At 35.7% G+C, this 22,140-nt stretch overlaps 1 protein-coding gene across 4 annotated transcripts in view; it reads left to right on the plus strand.

The window, feature by feature from the left end:
• The window catches only part of SNTG1 (syntrophin gamma 1), a 335,889-nt gene that overhangs the window by 171,541 nt on the left and 142,208 nt on the right, over nt 1–22,140 (plus strand). For all 4 annotated transcript variants that reach the window (XM_032125031.1, XM_032125012.1, XM_032125003.1 and 1 more), the window contains exons 2-3: nt 2,118–2,172; nt 12,696–12,830. In XM_032125031.1, coding sequence (XP_031980922.1) covers nt 2,146–2,172; nt 12,696–12,830 — 162 coding nt within the window. In that variant the 5' untranslated portion in view covers nt 2,118–2,145. The remainder of the gene's footprint in view (nt 1–2,117; nt 2,173–12,695; nt 12,831–22,140) is intronic.

A 22,140-nucleotide genomic window follows, 5' to 3' on the forward strand; every position in this document is an offset into this window, starting at 1 on the left:
AGCTGTTTGTAAAGTATCAAGTGTTATGAAATTGCTGATAGTCAGAAAAAGAGCATTGATAATGGGCTTACATTCTCTGTGCAGCTGCAGATGAGAATCGGTAGGAAATACAGGGGAGCAGAAGCAGTGGCAGCTATATTGCAGAGATTAGTAACTGAGATGTTGCCTGCCTGAGAAATACATAAACTCTGCTATGAATTTGATTTTGTGTTGAGAATTATGTCGCTCCAGCTTTACATTTTAGACAATATTTTACAGTTAAAAGTTCTTTTTTTCTATGTGATAATGCAAGTATTTAATAATAAGTAAATAAATGCATTATACATAAAAACCAACAAGGAGACAAAAGGAGTAATACTGAGGTGTGGAAATTACCAGGGTTGGACAAGGTTTAGATCAAGAGTAGCTAAAAGAGAGTGAAAGTGGAATTGTCATTGACTGTGGAACCAAAATTGCCCAAACCCAAACTTTGCAGAACTTTTATTAATAAGGCAGAACATAACACGAGTGAATAAACTTTTGACTGCAGTAGGAATTAGTGACTTGCCATAATCGGGGCCCAAGAAAGGAGAGCACTGTGCATTACTTCAGTTTATGTTTCAAAGATGCATCTCTTGTAGTTCCAGAAGGCTAAGAAGTCATCAGAATACTTGGCTAGGTGAGCAAAGTCTCTTTTCCACTTCAGCTTACTCAGCTGAAAAAAGTGTTCATAAAGATTACGAGGAAGCATACTCTGTAACACAATGACTGACCCCCCAGAGAGAAAATCTTTGAAACTGTAATAGTGACCTTGATTTTATGAGCATTTTGAGAGCAGAATTACAGACACAGTTCTTTATTGGATCTTACTGCTCTTGTAAAGCTGATAAGGAAGGAATGATGATGGGCCCTTTTTAAATTTCTGAATTATAACCTAGCCAACCTAGGCTATCTCTGCTAGAAATTAGTCTAGAGCACAGGCTGTGAACCGGACAGAGCTCAATAAATAGAGGACTTTAATCTCATACGTGTGCTGTTTAATAAAACTGCATTCAGGGCAGCAAAATAAATCAAGAGACTTAATGAGGAGATATTATTATTATTAAGAAGTTTAATTGTAAGTATTAGGACTTAAATTTTTGTTCTATGTGAGGAATTCTAAATTTTATTTTAAACTTAGGCTAATGGTGCAAATGTTGTGTTGGAACTTTGAGTACTATACCTATACAAATAATTGCAAGCACATAATTAATACAAAAACCAACAAAATACTTGATGGACAGAATTTTGTTACAGGATTGGTTTTTTTCCAGCCATTGAATGAAACTGCTGTTTTGCCCAGGACTGTTTTGTGTTTCCTGAAAATGTTACTGACTCATGCATGAGTGTTTTTATTGCAGACCCAGCAGCAGGACACTGTTATTAGCCTCTGCTAACATCCTGTTCCAGTGGCTTTATGACATAAATAAATGAATGCATAAGTGTGCATTAAGATGAATACACTTTAGGTAAAGGCCAGGCAAAGTAATAATTGCAGGATTTGGTGTGACATTTTGCCAGCACTCGCACATATTCCTGACTTTTCTAACATTTGTTTTTCAAATCATAAATATTTCTGCAAAGTAAGCACACTGTTAAATGGCAGCGGCTTCTGCAGAGAGATTAGGTGCGTTAATAAAATGTGAGACAAAAAGTACTGGCACGTGATGGTTTTTAATTAGGGGAGAAAAGAAAAAAAATGTTCTTTTCTTTTCTTCTGAAGACCAACACTTAATTGTCTCTTTTTTTGTTACTTTTGAGTATACTCTTACTTTTGAAACAAAAATTGAAAAACACACAAAAAAAGAAATTTACACTTGCAATAAGAAATGTTTGACTGTCCTGTGAAAGGGAGGAGGTGGTGGGAACCTAAGCATTCTTTTGATTCTATTCAGTGAAACCAGGTTGTGTACTTTATAAGAACCAGGAACAACTTCTAACATCTTCCTAATCCTGTTGCAACTTTGATCATTTCTCCTTTTAAGCAATGGCTGTAACTGGACCTAGCAAAGAAAAGTGCAATTGCTCATCTCAGACAGATAACTTTTATGTTTTGCTATATCTTTTTCATTCTAATGAAATCTTTCTCTCCATTTTAGACAAATATCACTTGCTGTGTCATAGCACATGGATTTCAGGACTGCCTGTGAAGAGGTAGGATCAGATTTTTTTTTCAAACAATAGTAGAATGAAAATCAATGAACTTTTTATATACAATCCTTTTTATATGCCAGATACTTTTTCTTTTACCCTTTTTTTTTTCCTTCCCCTGAAATTTTAGGAATGATATAATCAAATGTAAGTTATTCAGCTGATCACTTCATGGTGGCAGATGGACTTTGTAGTAGAAGATGAAAGAATTTGCGCAGGTGTATTCATCACTAGACCTCACCTCTGTTCCCATTTACCTCTTTAGGCACAATGAGGTGCAGGTACTTATGTTTTGTGTGAGCTTTGCTCTTCTTGAAGTGTTTACATCTGAAAGCCTGTGCATGAAGAAAAACCTCAATGGAGTCAGGAATCTGTTTGGTGCTTCTCAGCAGAATCAAGGGGGAAATGCAGAAGTATGGGAAAAAGGTAGGGGGGAAGGGGAGCTGTGAGGATGACCAAAATGAAAAGCATTTAGTGAGGTAAAAGAGTAATTTTTGCCTAGAGTTATTTTCATAATGTCAATACAAAGTACTTCAATCTCCCTCCACTAGAGATAAGGGAAGTGCTTTCTGTGTTCATACTAATTTGCCTTAAAGAAAGCAAATAAATGTATTTGCAGACATTAGCAAGGGCATCTTATTTACTCCATGATTGTCTATGAACAATTGTTTTAATGTGATTTTAACAACTTCAGCAATTGAGACACAGTGAGAACCGTTTACAGCAAATTATATAATGATGTTAATGCATTATTGTAATTTAAAAATCATGGCAATTACCTGTACACTGAAAACCACAAACAGCATTTATGAAGTTAGGACTGAAAACAAGAAAACTGGCTAGAACTTTAAGTATGACCATGATCCTGTGAAAAAATAGAAATGAAGGGATGGGAACAGCACTAAAAGCAAGAACTAACTGCAGCTAAAACCAATTGTGACTTGAGAATCAGTTGGAATAAATTAGGGGAGAAGAGAAAATAAGCAGACTAAAAGAATATTAAATCATGGCAGCATTCTGAAAGTAGTAGGGTCAAAAGCTAATATTGAAGTGAAGCTTGCCTTTGGGAAAGAATACTGTGATGTTTTTCCAGGGTGGTATGTGTCAGGCTCTAATACCTCAGAAGATATAAACAGTATAAATTCTATGGCAGTATATCTCAGATTATTTGCATGGAAGAAAGCATTCTTACTAGTTTTGAGGTTTGGCTTTTTGGATAGAGTATTTTCAGTTGGAAGGGGCCTGCAGTGATCATCTAGTCCAACTTAACTGCTTCATGGCTGACCAAGAGTTAAAGCATGTTATTCAGGGTGTTTTGGTTTTGGTTTTATTAATAACATCTCTTTTTGAATGCATTTATTCAGGAAAAGAGGAAGATACATATTATTTTCATAGTATTTTATGTTGTTATTCTTTAAACTCTATAGACTACTTATTGGCGATTAACTTCACTCTGTATCTAGTTTCTAATGGGGCCATTGATTACAAATTTAGGTCTTTAAAAATCAGCTGATTTGTTGGAGCTACCATGGTAAACAAGGGAAGGAGAGGATGATTCCACCCACCCTAAAGAAACTCCACAATCTGGAGACCGCAAAGAAGATCCTTTAACTAGGATTTAAATAAAATTAAATGAGGTGGATTCAACCCCAGTTTATATGCTTTGTGTAAAATGGGGTTTTTGCCACAGAATCACTGGTGTCACTTCCAAGACTATGGTCTATCTCTTTCCTCCCAAAAAGACATTAATAAAATACAGATTTTCAACCTACTTTCATCAAATGCCTGTGTCTAAATAAATAACCAGCAACCTTATGCTTGCACAGAGCATAATTTTTAACTAAAACCTTAACACTATCATTGCAATGCATCATCCTCTTTGGTTTTTGTTTGGGGGAAAATACAGTGAGCTGGATCTGAGAGCCCAGGAGAAAGGAGGCTGCTGCAGCTCTGTATGCCCAGGTCCAGACGGCTGTGAGGGTGAAGACACACACAGGGGTGGAGCACACATATACACTACATGTATCCATATATATATATATTTATGTACGTGATGGGCCACACAGATCCCATACCAAGACACAGAGCACTCACAGACAGCTCCAACACCCTCATCCTGTTCCCCTCTCTGGCTGAGCAGGATTGAGGTCCACTCATGAGAGTATATGTACATGTATATGTATCTACATTGTGGGTGCCTCCAGCAGTGGGGCTGAGACAGTTTGCCCAGTGTGCCCAGCAGCTATTCCTGAATCCCAGTGTCCATAGGTTGGGCTTGGGTCATGGCTGGACAAACACTCTGACTATAAAACTGCATGTGACCAGTCCCTCTTTTTCTCCCTTAACCCTCTATTTTCATGTACTCTTGCCCCCCACAAAACACTGAATCCCTTCCCCTGCCCTTGGTTCCTTCCCTAAACATCCCATAATAGGTCCTGTGCAATCCAAAACTGCATCCCATCGTGGGTCCCATGCTCCCAGGCACTGACCTCCACTTACTCCAAGAGGTACTATGGCATTTTCTTACCGTAATGGGTTTCACACTCAGACACTGGAGCTGAAGCTGTCCCAGGACAGCCAGGCAGGGGACTCAGACTGGTTGTCCCTTACTGAGTCCATAATTTGGGTTCCCATCTGCCATTGTGGTCCTGTTGTCCTTTGAGCTTGTGGTAATGGACTTTCAATGGGCTGCTGGAACTGAGCGGAGTGTTGCATGGACTTTGAATCTGACCCATCCAAGTATTAATTAATTAATTACTTACTTGATGAAATGTTTCACTTGAGGTCAGTATAAGGTGTAATAATCCATTCTGTCAGGTATTTCAAGTCCCAATATATACCTTTCAGCTATTACTTCTAATAAAATTTTCTTAATACCTTGAAATTTGCCAGATTTGTCACCAAAACTTCATCTGGTACTTGAGCTTCTTAGGAAAGTGACGGTAGTGGCTAAGGAAAAGACCATTGTGGCACTACACCCTTAATTAGCTTGTGGTTCTATTCCATCTTGGCACATCTTTGGCACTAGTTTAGTCACTTCAAGCCACAAACATTTTGCTGACATTTTACTTATTTAACTATTGACACAAAAGATAAAGTAGCTGTAGGCTTTGCTCCATGTATTTTTGTTTAATTGGTTCTCTAGTCAGTGCATGTAAAACTTTTAGGCTTCTATCCCCTCCATCCCCTATTGTATCAAATTCTCAATCATACTACATATGTGGGAAAAATATCTCTAGTCTTCTATGTCAGAATAGTTACCAAGAAGTTTTTGATAATGGCGATAAAAGCTTTAGTGAAGCATCTTGACTGTTTGGTCTTCCTCTTCCCCTTCTCATTTTCTTTCATCTCCATATCCCAGTGCTGTAGCCACTACACTGCAGAAGAACTGAGATTGTTCTCCCAAACTGGTGAATGCAGCTCAGATTCTTGTTGGTACTTCCATCCTTACTAATGGCAGTAAATGGTTTGAGCTGAGTTCCAATTAGCATAAAACCAACATTTTCCACATAGATGCACTGGGGCTAAAGGATGTTTTTCATGGTGTGCATGACATATTCAATTTTTTTTCCTTAAATGACTTTTCATCCTAAGTAACTGCTGCTCTAGTGCACTGGAGGTCTCTGAGGGAACCTTAGGTCTTTCATAATACTGATGCTTTCATGTATCCCTAAGTTCTTCTAGTGTCTACTAGAGGGATTTGGTTTGATGTTTGGACCCTGAAATGGTCTTGTCTCCTTGTAGGTACCTGCATGTGCACTTCGTGCCTAAGTTCCTACTGCAGATCTGGTTGGAGCAGTCAGTTATTTTAATGAGAGGTTAAACACATATATGTAGACAGGTAGCATTTCTTTTCAATCCCAAAATGATTTCTATGATCCTAATGACTATTTTCTCCCCCAAACATCTTATGTTTAAGCTGTGCTGCTTGCCAAGGCATCTTGAAGTAGTTTTATTCTGCAAGAGAATACCTTCCATGCTAGGCAATTCAAATGGCACTACAAAAAGAAGGTGATCTTACACACATTTTTTAAGGGAAACTACCTGGTATCTGAAGAGAGGATTTTTTTTTTTTTTTTTGTGTCTGGCTTCTCTGCTTGCCACTTTAGGAAGTTTTTCACTGTTTCATATTTGATTATTCAGTATTCTGTGCTCTTTCCCCTCACTGATCAGCAAATGTGTCCATTTTGTTGGTTCTTATATTTAACAATTTCTAAACCGTAAGACTATCCAGCTCCTCTTTTACCCTTTATCCTGAGCTTTCTGAACTTTACAAGAGCATAAATCATAGAGTCACTGGGTTCTTAAAACACTCTCCTGTATGTACTTGACCTTACTCTATATTCTGAAAACTATCTCTTGGAAGATAACCTCAGTCTCTGACATAATACTGTCCTCTGCAGTGAAAGTATCCTTCTGTTTAAATTGAAGACTTGGGATGATGATAATGCATTAGAACATTTTCCCCTGTAATTTCTTTTTTTTTTAAGTTCATATTTTCCATGTACTTTATGAACAAGCTGCATGAGCAGCTTTCTAACTTTTCTAACTTTTGAGATGTCATTCTTTACTTCTAATAGCTTGGCTTCCCTGCCCCCCCCCTCCCCCAGTATAACATCAAACTTATTTAAGTTAATAAATTCCCAGTTCATTTTCATGCTTGCACTCTATTAATTTGTTTTCACAGTACTGTCCATTTGAAGGATTAATTTGAATTGGTAAACTGTTTGTCTTCTGCTTTATGAATCCTGTAAATATTCTTGGAGACTTCACAAACTTTATAATTTGATAGGTTCTGTTATTCAAAGGTGTAGGGACCTCTATTTCAACATCCATCTAGTTGGGGGGGTTTTTTGCCTGCAACAAAACGTGTTTTAAATTTTAAGCCATTTTTAACTTCCTCATGAATTTCTTCCCTAAATCTTGTTATATACTTTTATGGTCTGTTTCTAGTCACCTTTATGCAATTTTCTGATTTACACACTTCAGACTAAGCTGCTGTTTTCCTTTGTTTATAAATCCCATTAAATAGCAATACTGAGATTTCTAATACCGTGGGTTTCTAGGATTTTTCTTAAATGAAGCTTCAGCTCATGATTTATTCTCAAAATCACAACATGGAAAATGACTGGTAAATTACAATGTATGTGAGAATGTCATATAATAAGTGAAGTAAATTTGAAGAAACATACATGTTCTCACAACAGCCTTCAATTTCATGTTATCTTACCTCTTAGGCTCAACTTCATAGTCACAGTAAGCTCATTGGCAATTCAGACATCAAAGTGGCATCCTTACAGTGTCACAAAAAGAAAATTTTTGCTCTAAAATAGTACCTTAGCTTAGTAAGAAGCTCATATATATACATATCCCTATAAATATATATATATATATATTTCAAATGTCTAATTTATATTTGGTATTGCAGAATGTATGAAACAAGGACTTTCTCCATAAGACTTCATTCTTTCAATAACATCACTTAGAAAGAATACCACAACAAATACTTACCTGGCAAATACCTGACAAATCAAAGTAAAATAAGTTCAAGTCCAAATTCAGAATTTCTCTGCAGTTCTTTCAGACTGGAGTGTAAAATTCATATGCAGGAATGGACTTGCTGTCTTTTGGATTGGAAAATGTTGGTATCTGATTGAAGAGGCTCTGAATGACAAGCTGAACACATCCCTGTGTGTCTGGGCTGCATTCCAATTTTTTGGCAATATAAGTGTTTTTCACTTAAGCTGGCAATATCTCCACAGAATGTTTAGCTGGACTGTTTAAAAAACATCCTCTATATGGTTCTGACACATATTCCTGCCTCTTGAATCCACTGCTATTACCTCCTTAAATCCATTGCCATTACCTCCTTAAACCTCTGATTCAATTTCCTTTTTTAGTATTATACCTACGATTATGAAGCAGTGACAGGCATATCTCCAAATACTCAGAGGTCAGCCTCAGTTCAAATAAGCATCCAAAAGGGTAGATATTAATCTGAAGGAGCTAGGTACACATTTAAGGCAGTTTTGCAACCCATACCCCTTACTGCTATCATGTTCTTGATAGTGGAAATAAATTTCAGGGCTTAAAACAAAATTGCAGAGGCTTACTTTATTTTAGGACTAACAGTCAAAGTAGAAACTAAAAATCCAGGTCAGCTTGCATAGAAAATGTGCTGAGATTTTTTTTTTCCTTTTCTTTTCTTCCACTTGTTCGTGGACTAAACTATTCTGGGATATCTGTTGAAGTCTTCCTGCTGATATGAAACTAGGAGAAGCGAAGCTAAACAAATTGGTTTATTACTGTAGGGCCAAAGACAGATAAAGTAGCATAAAGGAAAAGATATAGCCATGTCTTGAAAATTAATGACAAGTATTTAAAATTGCCTGAAATACTGAAAAAGTCTCTTCCAGAACAAAACAAGGGAAATGTTTTAGAATTTCTTTTTCCTTGTCATAAATGACAAGAAAAACCAAAGACATAAAATGAAAAAAAAAAAAAAATTCTTCAGCAGAAAATCTGCCAGCAACCTTTTTTAGGCCAGATAAATTAAAAAAATATTTCTGTTGGAAATTTTGCAGGAAATTGATATTTAAATGAACAGGTAACTTTAATGGTGTTTCTCCTCCAGTATTTATTTTGGTATGTGTTTTGTATATACTCTGCTGCTAGCATAAATGTATGAACTGTAGTTTTTATGTGTATTTCCTCTGAAATTAATTCTTAAATATTTGTGATGGCCATTTAACAAATGTGAAATGTTGGGTTTGGTATGTAAGCATTTCTAAATTCCTTTTAGGAAAGGAATCTTTAGGCCAGATCTCTTACACAGCCTGCATAGATAATGTGCTGTAAGTCAGGGTATAATTTTTAAGTGGCCTTTTTTCACTGCCTTGTTGCTAATAATGATCAGAGTGTGACCATATTCTTGGGAGAAGCAGTCTGCTTTAAGGGCTCTGCCAACCTGTGCTGTTCTCTGATAGTGACCTGAAGCCGAAGGTTCACCACAGACTGGTGTGGCAAAGCAAAGGGAGATCAGTTTTCAGCCCCTCTTGTAATTATATTAGTTCAGGAACTGTAAGCAGTTCCAAGGACATCAGCTCTTGCCACATCAGTGTTCTGATGTAACTCAGCTTAAAACAGTGTTGAATGAAATGACAGAGGCAGCCTTGTGCAGATGCAACATTCACTGCATCTGTTACTTAGGTACCACTACCTTCTTTCATCATTGCTTTTGCTTGAAGCCACAGGTTCTTCTCCCATATGGAAACTCTTTCCTTTTCACCTCTTTACAATGCTTCCATATGCATTCCTTAAACACACCTCCTCCGCTTCATAAAAATGTACGACTTCAAACACTCAGTTTTCTTCCCATCTTTGCAACAGGAGCCCAGCTCTATAAGTAAGATGATGTTCTTGGCAATTTGGGCTCAGTCAAGGTGTATTGGCCTAACAAACTGTTACCAGCCGGACTCTGCTTCTCTCTGCACATCTGCTGTGAGGTGTTGCACTGCAGTGCAACACATTTGAGCACAAGGGGATGCCTTGCATGGCCTTGCACGTGGCCCAGCAGCTCAGCCAATGTGCTGCACGTGTCTTTTTGCTGTAAGACAGGAGTAGGGCTCAGCCCTCTGCCAATGATATGCAGAAGGCTTGAAGGGAAAAATTTTAGCACAACCTCACATGGACTCTCTTAAAAATTGGTATCAGGAACAAAAGCTAACATCAGCCTTAGCTCTGCATTCCCACACCTCACACACACATACACACATACATGCACGCCATAAAGGCTCTTCAAATGTAAGAGAGGGCAGGGCTGTAGGCTAGACAGCTGATCAGAATAATTTTGCTGGGGCCACGTGAATAAAAAATGTTGATGTGCGTGACAATTTACATGAAAGTATATATACAGGTTGTCTTCCCTAATTTCCAGCTCTGGAACATGAACTCATATCGTTATTTGACTCATTTTATGGAATACTTTGAAAGGGGTGGGTGAGAGCAGCAAGAAAGAGGTTTCAACAGACAAAAATGGAACAATTAAATTCCAGTCTTTGTTCTCAAGGTCTTCTTTTGAAGTTACCTAATGAAACTCAACTACATTCTTCTCCTTTAAATGGTTGTTAATGCTGCTCTCAGGTAGGAGAGGGAAGGAGGTAGTATAATTGAAGATTTAATTTTGAACTGTATTGTAAACTAGCTTTCATAAAACCCAACAGCAAGAAAGTGGTTCATTACATTTTAGAATGTCTGATGTAAATAAGGTCCCTGAGTGTGTGTGATCACTCTTTCCAAGGTCCAAAATATTTTGCTGTTCCCAAGCTTGATTTGCTTGTTCAGGCTGAATAAGCTCAGCTCACATGCATTTAGAAACTGACTTGAATTTTAATTTTATTCTAATGTCTAATTGTGCCTGCTGTGGTTGCCTCTAATTCCTATGAAGTAGCCCCTCACCTTTTGCAGAAAGACTCTGGAGATTTTATAAGGTTATTAACCAAATCAGAAATGTGCAATCAAGTAAGGCAGAGTTACTATACCCAGTCTATGAGAGGCAGAATTTGTTCTATTGCCAGTTATCCAGGGAGGAGGAAAGGCATGTTGCAAACTTTGCTGTAGGGGAAAGGCATTTTGTAAGTGTTAGCCCCTTTATTTGACCATAGTTATTTAAAATCCACATTGTTCAACTTTCATTGCCACTTACTGCTTACTTCACAACTCCAAGGAGAGAGGAGGAATCTTAGTGTGTAAAGAAGTTCCAAGGACATAACCACTCTTCATTTTAATATTGTAACATTTTGTGTATATGAGAGGGAATTTTTCAGTGGGACGTGAAAACCTGACTCCTTCTGTGATCCGTTTGTCTGTGCACGTCCATCAGTTTCTCTCTCATCCCATTAAAAAAACCCCCAAAAAATACACCTTAATATCAGAAAAATGGTGCAGGGTGACTGTTGACCAGAGGTTTGACTGACCTCAGTGTGAGTTCAGTGCATGGAGCTCTTCATTTTTCTCTTCTTCTTACCTAGTTTAAAAATAATAAAAGCAATGTCAGAGCCAATTTCAAAGTCATGGCTGAGTTATACACATTTGTTCCTGGCATTCGAGGAAAAACAATTTCCAAAGTTTGAGTGCTGATTATGGAGCAGAAGTGACAGAACAGTTTGTCAGTGGAGAACATTATATAGAGCTATTTAAAGATTGTCCTCGACCTTTCCACCTCTTTTAAAGCCTCCTGAGAGAGATTTAAACTTCTCTTTTGCCAGTGGCCTACTGTCAGTTCCATATTTGTGTTTGTTCTCTCCATGCTATGGATGTAAGAGCACATTGTGGGAAGATCTTCCAAATCCTCTTTTAGACTCTTGTCTGAGAAAGAGCCCTCAGATTCAGCCAGGTCAACCTTGGCACTTAAAGTTCAGAGAAATACTTTTCTTTCCTTGATCTCCTCTTAAGCCAACTTTCTACAGATGGTGGATTGAAATCTGACCTCTACGAAGACCGTGAAAGTTTTGTTATTGTCACTGACGAGTCCAAGGTTTTAAATATTTTTATACGTGGGTTTTCTTCTGAGATACATGTGTGTATATATCCATAACTATATCTATATCTGTGTATCTAAATAAATACTGTAAATACTTATACCAGTAAAATACTTGTAAAGCTAAGTTTTTAGATTATTTGTAAGCAGATTTTTCATATTAAAAAAATGCTCTACCAATAGGAATTTTGTCCACTGATTAAGTGTTACAAAGAATCCTATTTTCAACATCACCTTCAGAGAAAATTAAATTCTGATGGTACTTTCTGTAATTCTGGTGGTAATTCTGATGTGCCAACTTTTTCAGTGCTCACCTTCTCATGTATAATGCCCCAAAAGATAGTACAAGTAGGCACTACCACAAAGGCACTGTTAATAGCTGAAAAATCTTTTATTATATACTGAAGAATCCTACAGAATTCCTGATCTTTAGTCATAAATGTAAAATACAGAAATGGAGCAAGAACTAAGTTACTACAGGGAGTTGTAGTCTTTGATTTATTTTCTCTTATTCTTAGCTCAGCATCCTCATTTGAAAAGGAACATAAAAAAGTTATGACTGGGTTCTTGTAGCTGCTGGTACTCACATCTGGCTAGTTTGGAGATGTCATTGCATGTGTTTCTGTGTCAAAAATGGTGTAATATGTGGAGGATCAGCTTTTATTTCACATCCAAGTGGGGTGTTATCATTTAATGAAAAGGTGGAAAGTAAGAGCACAGCTGATTTGAAGCAATTTGAAAGGAGTTTCACAAAATCATCATGGGTGAAATAGCACCTGATTGCAAAATCTGCCTTTACTATTTACTACTGTAACATTTGTTCTCTCACAGTCTAAACACAGTAAATACAGTGATCACTGAAAATAGTTTTGGGTATTTGTTAAAATTTTTATGGTGACTGTACCTTTCTGATTCAAAATACCACTGCTAACAATGCTAGGTGCTAACTGAAAAACCCTGTTTTTTTTCTTTATTCCTTCCTTTGAAGACAAAGACAGGGGTTTGTTTGCTGCAGGATGGTAACCAGGAGCCTTTCAAAGTGCGACTGCACTTAGCCAAAGATATTTTGATGATCCAGGAGCAGGATGTGATCTGTGTGTCTGGTGAGCCTTTCTATTCTGGTGTAAGTAGTTTTTATTTCCTCTTTAAGATGTTCTTTGCAAAGAAAAAGTGCTGTGTGGGTGCATACACACATATGTATGCATTTACCCCCATGGACAGGTTAACACTAAAGTGTATTTAATATGTTTCTTTTGTGAGTAAATATTAGCAATAATAATTTAAGAAGCAGCAATAAGGTAATAAGTTATATGCACGACTGCAGTACTGTTTCTCTTCATTCACCCTTGGGTACTGGAGCCATTGAGGAATGACACAAGCAGTGGTTTTTGCAGGGAGTACAGATATCTCAATGTACTTGTAAATCTGAGTATTGTCTGTGGAGTTGATAAGATACTTATGGCAGGGATTTGTTGGTGGAGGAGTTATCTTTTATCCTCTGTTTCTTGGCTTCCTTCCTATGGTAGGGATGCCTTTTCCTGGTCTTAAAATCAAAAATCAAACATGGTTAGAAGGGAAAAAGAGGTTTTACCTCGGTATTTATTTTAAGGACCCTTAGGTGCACCACGTCCAGGTGGAATGTGCCAAAATGCACACCACAATGCCCACCCACGATAGATCCAGGTATAACATTACAGGTCTTACTAATTAGCATATCTATCAAAGATTCTCCAGTGAGAGGCTCGAGTGAGCCCCCCCTCCCCAAGGAACCTTCCCCTGGATGGTTCTATCTCAGTTTACAAAATGTGTTCTGGAGAGGACCTTGGGGTCTGGGGCATTTTGATCCCCAACTACAAAACTTCTAAGTTTTGTGAAGTCTCCTAGCTTGACAAATAAGTCTAAGAATGTAGGCTAAAAACCACTAAGAATACAAAAGCTATAAAAGGTATAGAGAAGGGATATAAAAGAAAAGGCAAAAAATTATCATGGCATCAGTAGCACGCACTACAGGAATGCTGTGAGGGTCACTAATGTTAACAGCATATCATTTTAACAGACGTGGGTTTATCTATTACTGTTTTTACATGACATGTCAGATTCCTTATTTAAGCATCATATTGAATTTTTTGCCTGAGAAGCTACAATTATTTGGGAGATCTGTAAAATTTTATATAGAATAATATTGTAAGGTTCAGAACTATTGTAATGCAAAGTTTTTATTTAATATTATTAGATATGTACAAAAATAATAGAAAACATTTAGTATTCATTTCTACAGACATTTTTATAGATACTGTAATTATATTTTGTAGAGATTTTTAAGATTTATGTGTAACTATCATAAATATTCTGGTCTCCCTTTGAGCTAAATAAAATTATCATAGAATTTTGTGTTAAATCTTGTGAGGCATAGTAGTGTGATATCTGTTTATGCAAATTTTTGTGAATGCTATTAAGTCTTTTTTAATATTAAATTGCTGCTCTTGCCACATATTTGCATCTCTAAATACAAGTACAATAAAAAGATACAAAGACCAAACAAAAAATAAATTGGTACAATGTTAGCAGGGCAAAAAGTGTGAAAGATTAATGAAAAAATGTTTGAAATTATCCATCTCATGATTATGATTATCTCAAGGTGAATTCTTTGGAGCTTTTCTCTGAAACAAGAGGAGCACACTGCCTACAGTCTCTATAGAGTCTAGGTTTATTTGAATGACAAATCTGACATTATCTTCTGACTGTTTCATGCTGAACAAGTGCAGTTTACTAATACAGGTCTGTGTCCTTTATATGGAATATAGATGCTACTTTTACTAGCAGACCCCACTGTTCCTCAAGAGACAGGACATCCAGCAGCCAGGATAGAAATAAGTTACGAGTTCAAGCTCAAGCTGTAGTTCTTCAATTAGCATCATACACTGTGGCACCACTATTCCACCAACACCGTTCTGGCATTATTTAGTAAAAGATTTTATCACTCAGAAATGTGACTTTCATTATTCTGCTGTAATATCTGTAAAGTCCTGCTGAACTTATTATTTAAATGCCTTGATGAAATGCATATTTATATTTTTTCCCTTTTCACAGTAAGGCTTTGTCTTACAGTTTTTCTCTCCTCAGTTTTGCAAAGGCTCTGTAGAAAATAATGGCTTATTTGCTTCCCCAGTTAAACTCCCCTATATTATTTGCATATTCAATGCATAACTCATTAACTGATTGATATTAGTGTGTTGATGCTTTTTCCTGGAAGTTTCGTTGTTAGACTAGTGACTTTTGAGCACTTTACCCTGATTTCCTTTGGGATTAAGACTAGGTTTTGCAGCACTAGGTTCATTCCAACTAAGGATGATTGACATTTCACAGACATTTAGCTGTCCTTTTGTCACATGTAATTTGAATAATCTGAAATCATGTGCTTTGATTGTATCCTATAATCAAACAAGTCCTACAGGTTTTGTTCTGGTTTTTTTTCTATTTTTTCTCATTTTTATTCCTGATTTATTAGGTTTAATTTTTTTTGTTTGTTTTTCTAGTGTTATGTTTTGTTTGGTTGATTTTGTTTTGTTCTTTCTGTCATTCTAGATAACTGACTGCATTTATCTTTTTTTTACCTGAATTCTACAATGCAAGGGTTTTCATTAGCAACTGACACTGAATGCCTCAGAGAATAAACTCATAAAGCAAAAAAATAAAACTTTTAACTGGGGAACAGTAGTATTGTTAAATTTTACAGACAAGTAGCAACAGTAAAAGTAATTTTTAATCTGTTTAAATAAATAATCTTCAAATAATTTCATTATAAGGTTTTGCTTTATCACTGCTGCTCTGGTATGGAACGAAAGGCTATTACTGTGTTTCTGGTTCAGAACAGTATCTCTTCTGTTTGTTGAGTCTGAATCAATTTGCATGCTCCTCTGTGTCGGACAGACTTTAAACAGGCACTTAACGTTCCAGCAGCATCCAGATCTGCATCCTGCGGAATAATCTAAATAAAGTCAATGGCTCCTTAGGAATGAAGTGCTGTTTAATGTGAATGTATGGGATAAGGACCTAGTTCTTAATTTGGAACACTTCCTTTTGGTGTTAGACAGTTCTAATTTCCAAAACTAAAGAGGTGCAAAGAAACCTTGTTTCTTCTTTCATTGTATACAGTTTGAAGCAAGAAAATATAGTGCATAAAAGATAATAAGCAAAATAAACAGTGTTATACACTAAAAAAAGAAAGCATCTGTTTCTTTAGTGGGCTGAAAAAAAATGATAGCATTAGTGAGGGTCCTGCAGCAATTGTACCTACGACAATTCCATACAGTATCAGCCATCATTCAAACGATCATGGAGTACAGTTGCATCAATAAGTATTAAAGAGATTATTGTGTGTACAATAAGAAAGACTTGCTTTCCAAGAGGAAGAAATATAGCAGGTTCAGCATTATGCTGCTAGCAGATATCCAGTGTAGATTTGAGCTCCAATGCAAATGACCAAAACTGGGAGGAGAACATTTTGTGAAACTCAAAGTGTAGAAGGCAGTGTTGTTACTAAAAATCCAGATTATATCCTTGCCTGTAGAGAGGCTTTATATTATGGGAAGTGTATGCCCCAGTTGAAGTAGCTTGGGTAGGAAGATAAGACCAAGGTCAGGTACACCTTTTTCTCCCAGGGCAGTTAGGAAATGCCATGAAAAGAGCTGAATTAAACCACGTAGGAACCTTGTCACTACTGATGGAAGGATTGCAGAATATCTTAATATATGATTTTAAGCCTATTTCTTTTATTACTTGAAATTATGCTCACAAAAGTTTGCTGTATGGTGTTCCATAAAACAATGTGCAGTGAGGCAACTCCCAGTCTTTTCAGACATACATGTCAATAGCCTGGACTAACCAGGATAGCCTAATGCTGAACTTGGTAAAAATTCTGATGGGAGAGGAGACAGCCTAACGTATGGCATGTCTCATCTGAAGAAGATTTATTCCTAGGAAAAGTTTTAATATTTGCCAGTCCAGAATCAATATTTTTATTTTTGAGTTAATCCTCACAATTTCTATCACCTTTCATGAACATCTGAAATTCAAGGAAAAGGATTATTGTGCTTTAGCAAGATAAGTAGTTTATCTGTCTAGGAAGCTATGGATTTTTTCTTCTTTTCTTTAATAAATTTTGTTTACTAATTGTACTCAGAATTTTTTTTACACATAGAGTCTGTATGCATGTGAGATCCATAAATTAAGGCTATGACAATGTACCATCTGACAGGATGGATTATTTGAATCAGCTACCATTTTTTCTAAAAGAATGAAAATAAGCTGCGAGCAGCTGACAAATTGTTAGCTACCAGGATAGTTTGCATTTTTACAAAATTGTCTTAAATGCTCTTTTAAAGGGTCATATATTCTACAAAATACTGCTAACTCACCTCATGATAACATACGGATGAGTCACATTTCTTTCAAGCAATTTATTTCTATGCTGCTGTGTAGTAAATGCATTAATTAATTAAACATTAATAATTTCTTTTAGTGGTTTGATTTTTTAATTAAGGAACTTTGGGGAAAATTTGTGTGAAGATCAGTCATAATTCAATACTAATAAAAAATGAATGCATGGTTTTGTGAATTGATAGAGCAACAGCTCTTGCAGTAGCATGGCATTTGTCCACGCATTTATCTGAGGTTGATACAATTGTATCTAAATGTAGCCTATGAACCATAGCTGGCTTTTCAATAAAGAAAAAACTATCAATAAACACCTTTTCCAAGGCCAGAAAATAACATTGTCTTAAATTGTTGCACGGTAGCCAGATCTGTTTTCTGATATTGTTAACCACAGAGTCATTTTTCTGTAAGAATAAGAACATGTGATAGCTCACTTTTAAAGTTGTCCTTATGCTATTGTGAAATCAGCTGCTGAAAGATTCATAAATATATACAAAGCCCATAAAGTATCAAAAAAAATTAGCTGTTAGAGATTTTCTAATTTTTTTTAGTTTTTTATAAAAAAGTCTTTCAAGTTAGAAACTTTATACAATAGACTGTTCTTGATTTTTTTTTTCAATAATACAGCTATTATTAATTTTTAAGAATAAGTTTAAATTCAGAACACATCACTTAATGATGACATGCCTAGGAAGTCAGATGAAGTTATTACACTTTCCTTGCTTGAATATTTAAATTTTTGAGGCTTCCTGAGAGTTAATTTTATATCTGTTACATTGGATCATTCTCTTTTCAAAATTATGAATTTTCTTGTCATATATTTTAGTGTTGGTAAAACAAGTTCAATTAACATTAGCAATTTTAATGAATAGAAATAGAAGAAAAAAATTAAAAGCTTAAAATGGAAAATAATAGTTTTGACTTATTTTCTCTATTGTCTTTATTTACAATTTTGATTCTGATGTGTGGTTGAATATTATAAACAGTGCTAAAATGAAACTCCCTGTCTTGGAGAGAATTGCAAATATGTGCACAGATAGGTCACCTTTGAAGCATTTTCCATTCTTGTTACCCTCACAAAGCTATCAGTAAGAATCTTTGGGTTTTTTATCTTGTTGGGATCTGTCAGCTATTCAGTGGAGTGAATCCATTTTTTCACAGAAGTCGTCAAGTATCTATCAGATGGGGGTAACTTTTTTTTTCCCCTGCCAATCTGGACAGCTTTAAAGTGACAATCTGACAGATGTAAATATGATTATTTAGGGAAAGCCTAAGGCAGCTTATTTTTGTGCAGCTCCTTAAAATTAAAAAGCATAGCAATCAGCTGAGGTTAAAAATGCCATTTATAATGCCAGATTTGAAAGAAAATAATAACTTTTCCTCATTGGAAGAAGACTTTTCTTCCACAAGATAAAAATATTGCAACTTTGAAAAAACTCAGAGAACCCAAAATATTGATCAGTGGCAGTATGTGATGTGAGGCAGTAGCTGGAAACTACAGAGAATGTTACGAAACCTAGTAGGAGTTCAGATCCTGACCATGGGTTTATAGGTTTATTTCTCTTTTATTTCTATATTAAGAAATGCAGTGCTTCTGAAATGAATCAATTGTATGAGTAGACATTTTATAAGTAGATGTTTAGGTGAATGTTTCAGCTTTCAAGCATAGGCTGCAGTACCGGGAACATTTTGAAGTAAGAACAACCGAAGGGTTGACTGCTTTTTTTTATTCCAGTCACTGTTAATAGCCTACACGACAGCACTGTGCTTGCCATCCTCAGTCTCAGCACATCTGCAGAGGAAGGGGGATTTCCAGTTGACCAGGCATGTTGCAGCCCTCCCTTACTGCCAACCTTCTCCAGTTGCACGAGGAATTGAAATAATGAGACAAGCTTCAAATGCCACGTGATGGAAATTGATAGCAGATGAGCAAGTCTGCTGGCAAACCCTGTTAACACTATTAATTGAAATTGGAAATGTGACTGACCTGTGTCCTGTGTCCTTTACACTCAGAATGAGTATAAAGCTTGCACATGTAAATTAATCCAAAGAACTGTCACTAAGAAAGAGCAAAGAGTTACCAAAAAGGGGATATAAAAACTTGAAAATGTATGCAATAATTAAATTAGATTTTTAAAAATTCTCATTATATTTTCTAATTTCAAAATGTAGTAGGATTACTAATAGCTGATAAGCTATATGAGAGTATGGCCTTGAATATATTATGGCATCAAATGTTAACAGGTTGATCTCTGAAATTGCTGCCAATGTATTGATATTATCTTTATACTATTGCATTTTAAAATTTATGTTCTAACATTTTCCTCCTTTATTTCCCCCTACATTTTTCCATGTCACTGTGCTATTGTAGATTCCTCTCCATGTCTGTTCCTTTTTTCCCACCGACTATTTTGTGCTGAAAACCTTTCAGCTTTTTATCATGTTCTTCCATATGTATAATACCTTGTTCTCTGTTCTATCCTCTGAAAAGAGAGGTCTTGTTTTCTGTCTGTACCTAGACAAACTAATTCTTCATACCTTTACTCTTATAAGATGAATATCCAGACTCACCAGATGAATAACCACACATTGGGAAAAAGGCCGAGAAATGGTATATTTAAGTTTCACATGCTGTTCAGTTTTGTGAAGATTTTTGAAGTTTCTTCATCCTTCCATTCAACGTTTAGTTGATTTCTTTCATAGAGACACATTATTAGATTATTGGATCACATTAGATGACTGCTTTATATTATACAGGATAAGTAGTTTGAAAGGATTGCTAACTAATCATTATTTTTAAGTCAGTGAAGCAATTATAAACTTCCTTTTACATCATATACAGTCAGTAAGAAATATTTGAATTTTTACAGTGCTCCAAGATAAAAATAACATTAACTCTTTACTAAATATAAATAGTTAATGATTACACAGGATTCTGTGTTTTACTTTCCTCACTATTTACTGTTGCTCTGTACTCAAATGGTCATTCTTCACTTCTGATCTCAGTCATGATGACATTTGTGTTCCCCAGACGATCATATGGATTTTAAGGAGAAATTTTAATAGCTCTTTAATGAAAGCCTCAAAAATATTGTTTCTGTTTTACTGCATAGCTCTGAGGAAGAATTTTTTTTTTTTTGGCAAAACTCTTATCTGTCATTTCCAGTCAATGAACATATGTGTGGACAAGGAATTTTCTGAGTTAGAGGCATGGAAAATGCTGACATGGCAGCAGCTTTGTGTTTTTCAATAAAATGATAACTGCTCCTGTTCTAGGAAACAGCAAGAGCACTACTCTGAATCTTGCTTTTAAGGGTTTTAGGGGCTCTAACCTTCCCTCTGTTTGCTATAATGTAGATAACAAATGTGAAAATGGAATTACAAGCTCACAGAACACTTTGTGTAGTCTTGATAGTGAACTATGTATCTTTTCATCTGAACCAAGTTTTATTTTGTAAACTTGGAGATGAAGTTGCTTTTGGAATTTGAAAAACCACTGCAAATTCAGTCACAGAACATCATGTGGTGCAAAAACAGGGGAAAGCATAAAAATATTGATAGAAAATCAATGGAACATCAGTATTTTTAACCTGAACAACACAAATAGTCAATCAGGATACTTAGAGCACTTCCTCACTTACAGAAGTTGTTGTCTTCCAGAGCTTTTGCTGTGTTTTATAAATGAATAATCAGAAATCATTTTAAGAACTTAAAGCTATTAGGCCAGAGAAAAGCATTTTATTATTGTTATTGTTCATTTGAAATGGTAATTAAAGACATCAGAACAAAATAATTTGCTTCAGTTTGCTGGTTAAACTTCTTTCATGCATTAATCATTATAATAAAAATATTTTACGTTACAATATAGTGCTTTTCAGACAAAGTATATTCCATTCACCTGGGTGTAAAATGGCACTGAAAATTAAGCTTGGTTTGGGGTTTTTGAAGGTTACATAAAATAAAGCAAGTCCAAATCACAAAATAAAACTTACTTGGACAAAGGAATTTTCTGGCAAAACATTTCAAAGTTTGTATCCACCATCAAAATACTTATTCAAGTTACTTTGAAAGTCAAAAGGGAGGGATTAATATTCCCCAAGTTAAATTTGACATCCTGCCTCTATGTCAGGTGTTTTCACGACTAGCTTGAGTCTGCCTTTGCTTGAGTGAAAACCAAAGAGTATATTTTATTGACTCTTTTTAATGGGTACTTTTGTGTGTGTTGGGCTAAAAAAGACAACAAGGACAGAAATATTCCACAGGATCATTTTTTCTATTAGTTTTTTTAAAAACATAGCTTCAGATTAGAATATATTCAGATGCCAGTATTTACAGTGACTACTGACATATCATGAACAACAAATTTTAATGAAGTTGCGTGTTCTTCACTGAGAATATTACTTTGTTTGAGATTTAATCCTTAAGTGTGTTGTTCTTTATTCCATTCATTATTGATGTAGCACTAGCCAGTTCAAGTCAGTTTAGTGAAAGGTTGCTATTTTTCAATGTCATCTTAGCACAAGTGTGTCCGATTTGATTTGGGCATGTATAACAAAAAATACCAGAATATATTGGCTAGAGTGTACAAGTCAAGTTTCTGCTTTTAACTCCATGTTCAACACAAGCTGGAGGTGGAAATGAGATGAAGTTAACAGGAAAAATACAGCTCCCAGTGGAGCCACAGCTGAGTGTTTTGTGTTCATTTCTGTAAACTCAGCTTAGACCGCACATCAGAATGTGGCTTATATTGGTTTATCCTGAATATATTGTCAGCAGTATTACCTGCATCTGAAACTGTGGCAGACAAAAGGTTTTCTAAGTGCAGTTTGTGGCCTGAACCCAGTCTATGGAAACTGCATTTTGAAAGTTCCTTTTTTGAAGTTTAGGTTAGAAATAAAAATTGAAATATTTGGCTATTTAACAGCAAAATATGTACCTTTTTCTTAGAATAAATATATGCAAGCATTTTACATTTTGCAAGCATTTTACATTTTGCA

The sequence above is a fragment of the Corvus moneduloides genome, chromosome 1 (genome assembly GCF_009650955.1).
Source record: "Corvus moneduloides isolate bCorMon1 chromosome 1, bCorMon1.pri, whole genome shotgun sequence".
In the NCBI taxonomy this organism is placed as follows: Eukaryota; Metazoa; Chordata; class Aves; order Passeriformes; family Corvidae; genus Corvus; species Corvus moneduloides.